The 7,272-nt window shown below is 40.6% G+C and overlaps 1 protein-coding gene across 1 annotated transcript; it reads right to left on the bottom strand.

The window, feature by feature from the left end:
- Positions 1 to 306: 306 nt before the first annotated feature.
- On the bottom strand, positions 307 to 1,353 carry LOC125869719 (uncharacterized). The gene is made up of 2 exons (XM_049550167.1): positions 1,107 to 1,353; positions 307 to 734 (listed from the first exon to the last, which is right to left on the bottom strand). Exons 1-2 carry the CDS (start codon positions 1,351 to 1,353, stop codon positions 307 to 309), a joined length of 675 nt encoding a protein of 224 aa, XP_049406124.1.
- Positions 1,354 to 7,272: the final 5,919 nt, after the last annotated feature.

The raw sequence follows: 7,272 nt of genomic DNA, 5'->3' as shown, positions 1-7,272 counted from the left end.
GAGTAGTGACTGAGATAGGTTCTGAGAGAGTTTCTGGACTAACATCAAACTTGACTGCTATAAAAGGAATTGCAAAAGACAAAGTAGCCTCGGGGTCTAACAATGAATAAGCATCAAGGTCAAAGACTCGTAACAACCAATGACTACATTAGGAGAATCAACCAAATCCTGGCGAGCCTGGAGAGCATAGAACTTGTTTTGGCACGGACTGCCACATGTACCAGATGTGTTACCCTGCTGAGTCGGGCGACTTGCTGGTGCTGCTGAAGCTGTGGACTGAGCTCTACCATTATTAAATCTTTGACCCTATCTAGAAAGATAATCCTTCAACATGTGACCAGACTGACCACACCCAAAGCATCCTTCCTTACCGGCAAGACACTCGGCTGGATGGTTCTTACCACACTTAGGACAAGTTGTGTAGATTCTGGTGCTTGAAATACTACCTTGAGTCTTGGAGCCTGATTCCCTACCTTTCTGATCTTTATGGAACTTAGAGGATGGAACACTAGCTGATGAAAGCGCTGGATTTGAAGACCTTTGCTGAGACTGTAAGCATTTTTCACCACCCGATTTCTGTTGAGAATAGTCATAGTTGCCTGTCCTAGCTTTCTTATTCTCCTTAGCATGTTCCCTAAGCTTATCACCCTCAACATGTTGAGTATGAGTCATGAGCCTAGAGATGTTCATGTCTTCAAGTAATATGGCATTCTTACACTCTGTTTTCACCAAGTCTGACACTCCATATAGAAACTTATTCATTTGAGCCCTCGAATGAGCACCCATGCGAGGAGCATACATGGAGAGTTAGGTAAACTTGATCCCATACTCTTGGACTGTCATGTTACCTTGCCTCAAGTTCATAAATTCCTGAGCCTTTGCCTCCCTTATCTCTCTTGGGAAACACCTGTCCAAAAAGGTCTCACTAAAGCAAGCCCTATTGATAGGAGTTGCATATTTACCCCTGTTCTCTTTCCATTGAGTATACCAGATATGAGCCACATCTTTGAGTTGGTACAATGCTAACTCAACCCGATCATTCCCAGTTACTTGCATCACTTCAAAGATCTTCTTAACCTCATCAATGAAGTTTTGGGGATCCTCACCCACTTGCAATCCTAAGAATTCTGGTTGATTCATCCTAACAAAATCTCGCACTCTAGCTGCAGCTGACCCAATATTTGCATTTGCCTGATCAGGAACCCACTGATTGTTCTGGTTGGCCATACTCTGAGCCAACATCTGAATGGCGTTCTGGAACTCTGCATTCAAAACTTCTTGATCTGGGACTGGAGGAGTTGCATTTGCGTTCCTAGTATTAGCATTCCTGAAGTTAGCTCTACGATGAGGCATGATTTGAAATGTAGAACGTCAAGTTAGAACGGAATTAGATCATACCTTACGCACAATAAGAGTAACAAGAAAATGAAGATCTTTCCTAAAACACTTTCTAGCCTCCCTCTCATTAGATGTGGTGCGCACTACACACCCATGAAAAGGACTCAACCTAGTACGTCTTTTCAGACATCCTAGGATCACAAGTAACCCCAAGCTAACCCTGTTGGCATAACATAAGCATACTATGATAACAAAACTGATGTGGAAGCTTAAATATCATGAAAATGAAAGTGATGGGGAATACACATTCTATATCTGAATATAAGAAAACTGTGAGTTTGAGTATAAAAGAGAAATCAAACTTTAAGACTAAAGCTGAAACTAACTATGTCTGAAATAAGCCTCTACACTGACTAGAAATGTTGGGACATGCCCCCAACTCTTTCTAGCAAAACTGAAACTAAATACTAAAAGTGATAAAGATAAACATGTCACTAGTCCTCAAAGAATGAGGACTCACCACTGATGTTGTTGAACTGAATATCAGGAAGGAACTGATCTAAGTGTGATTTGGATGCTGAGGACCTGAACCTACATCATGAGAAGATGTAGCGCAACGTATGCTTTAGTACATGAAAGGTAATGAGCATGCATGATAGAGTAAAGCTGAAATACACATATAAGTGAACAAGAAATAAAGTAAGAGTGTAATCTTAACATTATATAGATACTGAATACTGAGCTAACTGAATGCAATGACCATTTTATAACATGCTAAGAATGAATACTGACGGTACTGAAATGTGGTCAATGCAATGGAATTTCACTGAACTGTAGGGGCTACTAATAATTGATAATAAAATCACATGAGCTAAATGTGGAGTCTGATGTATACGCCCCATCGAGAGGACCCAAAATACCAAGCCAAAGGTATAGAGGTATGCTGGCGTGATCACTAAAACTATGCCCACATAGGGGACTTACAACCTACGTGGCTCGTAGTTCTGAGACTATTTGGGTACGATGAACCCTAGTCCAACTCGATATTATGTTACTCCCAATGGATTAAGTGATTAATATATTATGACTGAATTTATGTGATTCACTGGACAGCTCAAAATGGCATACGAACTGAGAACGCACATTAATAAACTAATAATGACACATTCCTATACTAAGGCATGTATATCTGAAATAGCTGAAATATCTGGCCTACATGTGTAATTCAAGAACTAAAGAACTACATAGCTAGGGTTCTTAAATTCATGCAATAAACTGAGTAATAACAAATAATCTGATTTGGATCATTCTAACAGCTAAAACCTAACAATTCTAACATTCAAGAAACCCTAGGTCTAGATGATATTGAGGGAATCAAGAATTTGATTGAAAACTAGGGACCTAATGGGCAAAAGGAACCCACTAGTGAAATCCCACATACCTAGTGAGGAATTCCACGGAAAAATCTTTCAATTTCAGGACTGGATCTAATGGAACCTTGCTACGTTCTTGAACTAGGGTTCTTGACCTCTTTTCTCCTCTTCCACTCTAATTTTTCTAAGTTTTGATTAATGATTTAACTTGGGAAAGTTCTAGTTCTGTTTGTAGGATTAAACTGACTAAAACCTCATAATTTAGGGTCTAAACGACGTAGTTTAGGGGCCAAACGAACAAGGAAAAGACCAAAAGACCCCTAACTTAAAAGCTGTCGGAGTCACCGATGGAGCTAACTGACAAGCCGTGAGTCGACTGACGGTCTGTACTGGTCGATCGTCGTTCGCGCCTGAAGGCTGAAATTTGGGGTTTGAAACTGAAAGTTGACTAGCCCATCGACGGAGCTGACTGATGCGTCGTGAGTCGACTGACGGTCTGTACTAGTAGACCGTTGTTCACGAATGAGGGCTGAAATCTGAAGTGTGAAACTGGATGTTGACTGGACCATCGATGGAGCTGACTAACAGGCCGTCAATCGACTGACGGTCCGTAGGTGGCTTCCATCGGTGGCACCTACAACTTCTGAAAATTTGGAATTTTCCCTTTCTCGAATATGGGGTGTTACAGATATCTTCCATAGTATTTATGATGAGAAATGTGTTTTGTGCTAATGATTGCAATAAGAAATCGGTTTTGGTCCAATTTTGAATGATCTTTTTTATTCTTCTGCTGACTAGCTGCATTTTGATGTGATTCTTGCAATGAACATCACATCTAAACTTTTGAACTTGTAGGTGTGCTAAATAATTGTGTTTGGAGTTCCTTTTGTAGTGAGGTTTTACTTGAAATAATGTTTGTTGAGTCCTAGATTTTTCATTGTTAGTCTGATTGTATAGCTTTGGTTAATGCAAGAAATGATCTTGGCACGTACTTTGAGAGGAAACTCAAATGTTCATACCTTTTGTGCCTACCTTTTGAGGGTGTGCAACCATTTTGGTACCATTTGAGCCTAAATCATTTGTTGTCAACCTTGTTGAACCTCTTGATCCAAATTGTCTATAACTTCTCACCTATAAATCCTTTTCTAAACATTGATTTATTTGAATAGCCAACTTAGGTCAAAAGCCTAAGTTGGGGTGTGGAATCAAAGAAGGAAAGAAACCTAAGTGGAAGAAAAAGTGAGACTCAACTTTGAAGTTTGTTTCAAAAAGAAGGAATCCGTCAAAAGAGAGAAAAAGGGAATGAGTAAAAGTTTAAAAATTCAAATGAAAAAGAAAGTGCGATAAAATAAAAGGGGTGTCCAATAAATTGAATGAAAAATTGAGGGTTGAGTCTTCGAGTGAAAATAATAGAAAGAACATGAGAAGAGGTGAAGATGAGTACAACACTGTTTTGAAAAGGTGAAGTCACTGAGTCAAATTGACCATACCTTTAACCTCAGCCCCATTGCAAGCCTAAAAGAACTTTGAGATCTTGCCTGAACTAGATAGTGTGATGATTGTTAAATATGGTCAAACATATGAGATGAAGCTTGCATGTGTATCTCTTTCGGAGAGTGAGAGTTGCATTGATTCCTAACTTCTCTCTTTCCTTCTTCAATATGGGCGGTGCTACCCATAGACAACCAGCTTAAGGAATCAGCAACAATATTAGCCTTACATGGGTGATAAAGAATACTCTGGTCATAATCCTTGAGTAATTCTAACCACCTCTTCTGTCTGAAATTAAGCTCTTTCTGAGTAAGCACATATTGAAGACTCTTGTGATCAGTAAATACATCAACATGCACACCATAAAGTAATGACACCATATCTTCAAAGCAAACACTACAGCAGCCAACTCTAAATCATGGGTTGGGTAATTCTTCTCATGAACTTTCAACTGTCTAGAGGCATAAGCTATAACCTTGCCATTCTTCATTAAGACACAACCCAAACCAACTCTAGATGCATCACAATACACCACAAAACCTTGAGTACCTTCTGGTAAGGTCAAAACTGGAGCAGTAATCAACCTCTTTTTCAACTCCTTAAAGCATTTCTCACAAGCTTCAGACCATTGAAATTTCACTGTCTTCTGAGTCAACTTGGTCAAACTAGATGCAATAGACGAGAACCCCTCTACAAACCTTCTATAATAGCCAGCTAAACCCAAGAAACTCCTAATATCAGTTGGACATGTGGGCCTAGGCCAATTCTGCACTGCCTCAATTTTTCGAGTATCAACTTTAATTCCATCACCAGATATAATATGGCCTAGGAATGCCACAGACTCAAGCCAAAACTCACACTTAGAGAACTTGGCATACAACTCCTTATCTTTCAATGTCTAAAGAACCATTCTGAGATGACTAGCATGATCTTTTTCATTCCTTGAATAGATTAGTATGTCATCAATGAAGACGATAACAAACATATCTAAATAAGGTTTGCAGACTCTATTCATAAGGTTCATGAAATCTACCGGTGCGTTGGTCAAACCAAAGAAAATGACCAAAAACTCGTAATGACCATATCTGGTTCTAAAAGTTGTCTTTGGAATATCACATTCCCTTACTCTTAATTGATGATAGCCCGATCTGAGGTCAATTTTTGAAAAATAGGTGGCACCCTGAAGCTGATCGAAAAGATCATCAATCCTCGAAAGAGGGTACTTATTCTTGATGGTAACCTTGTTCAACTGGTGGTAATCTATACACATCCTAAGGGAACCATCTTTCTTTCTTACAAACAAGACCTGAGCGCCCCAAGGTGACACTTGGTCGAATGAAACCCTTATCTAGGAGATCTTTTAACTGCTCTTTCAACTCTGTTGGTGCCATTCTATATGGCGGAATAGAGATAGGACGAGTATCTGGAATGAGATCTATGCCGAAATCTATTTCTCTCTCGGGAGGAATTCCGGGTAGGTCATCACGAAAAACTTCTGGAAACTCTCTTACTATAGAAATTGACTGAAAAGGAGGTATCTCAACACTAGAGTCATTAACACGAACTAAGTGATAGACACGTCCTTTCGAAACTAACTTTCTTGCCTTAAGGTACGAAATGAAACGACCCTTAGGCACTGCTGAACTACTACTCCACTCTATGACTGGCTCACTCGAAAACTGAAACTTGACCACACGAGTTCTACAATCTATTGATGCATACTAGGCATGAAGATAATCCATACCTAAAATGACATCGAAATCTACCATGTCTAACTCAACCAAATCAGCCATGGTGCTCTTGTGATTGATGGAAACGGGACAATCATGATAGACTCTTTCTGTTATCATAGACTCCCCAACAGGTGTAGAAACACAAAAGGGCTCACAAAGTCTTTCAGGAAGAACATCAAACTTGTTTGCAACATAAGGAGTTACAAATAATAAACTTTCTCTCGGGTCTAGCAAAGCATACACATCAAAAGCAAAGACTTTGATCATACCAGTGACAACATTTGCTGAATTCTCTTGCTCATGGCGACTGGTGATTGCATAGAGGCGGTTTGCTCCTCAGCCTGTACTAGAAGTAGCTTATCTAGGTGTCATCCTGTGTGGGGGAGCAACTGATGAAGATTGGGCCCTACTACCCAGATTTCCACTACCTTGCTTACTCTTAGGGCACTCCTTCATGAAGTGACCCTCTTGTCCACACTTAAAACAACTTGTCTGGCCATCACGACATCTACCCGGGTGGGTTCTACCACACCTAGCACATGTAGGAAACAAATTACCTCCTTATGCCACACTACTTGAGGACTATGCTGGTCTAGCCTTGAAGTCCTTCGAATTCTAGCCATTATGTTCCCCTCTGTATTTGGGTGCAGGTGCTCTAGCAGATGATGAAGCAGGTCCCTTTTGCCTTTGTTGAAAGGACGAACGGTTCGCATTACCTTTCCGCTTCCCGGACTCATTACCGGTCTTAGCTCTCTTATTTCTGAACTCTTCCCTGTCCTTCAGCTTCTCTTCCTCAACCTGCTGCACATAAACCATCAACCTTGATATGTTCATGTCCCCGATAAGCATTGCAGGCCTACCTTCCTTACTCGACAACCGAGATAGCCCAGCAACAAACAAGCTCATTCTACTCCTCATGTCCGCAACCATATCCGGAGCATAACGGGATAGTTGGGTGAACTTCAACCCGTACTCATGAACACTCAAAGACTCCTGCTTAAGTGTGAGGAACTCACGTACCTTGGCCTCTATCAATTCTTGAGGAAAGAAATGCCCCAAGAAAGCTTTCTCAAAACAGACCCAACTCGCAAATGGTGCACCCTCAACTCTGCCCCCTTTCCACTGGTCGAACCAAGTTCTAACAACATCCTTCAATTGATACGCAGCTAGTTCAACCCACTCAATATCTGCCGCATGCATCACATCAAAAATCTTCTTTAGCTCCTCAATAAAGTTCTCTGGATCCTCAGTAGTGCGCGAACCCATGAAACTTGGAGGATTCATCCCCAAGAACTCACGAATCCTTGAAGTGTCAGCTCCTTCATGTTAAGCTGCCC

Source organism: Solanum stenotomum, chromosome 7, assembly GCF_019186545.1.
Source record: "Solanum stenotomum isolate F172 chromosome 7, ASM1918654v1, whole genome shotgun sequence".
NCBI lineage: Eukaryota > Viridiplantae > Streptophyta > Magnoliopsida > Solanales > Solanaceae > Solanum > Solanum stenotomum.
This window is presented reverse-complemented; position numbering and strand designations above follow the sequence as displayed.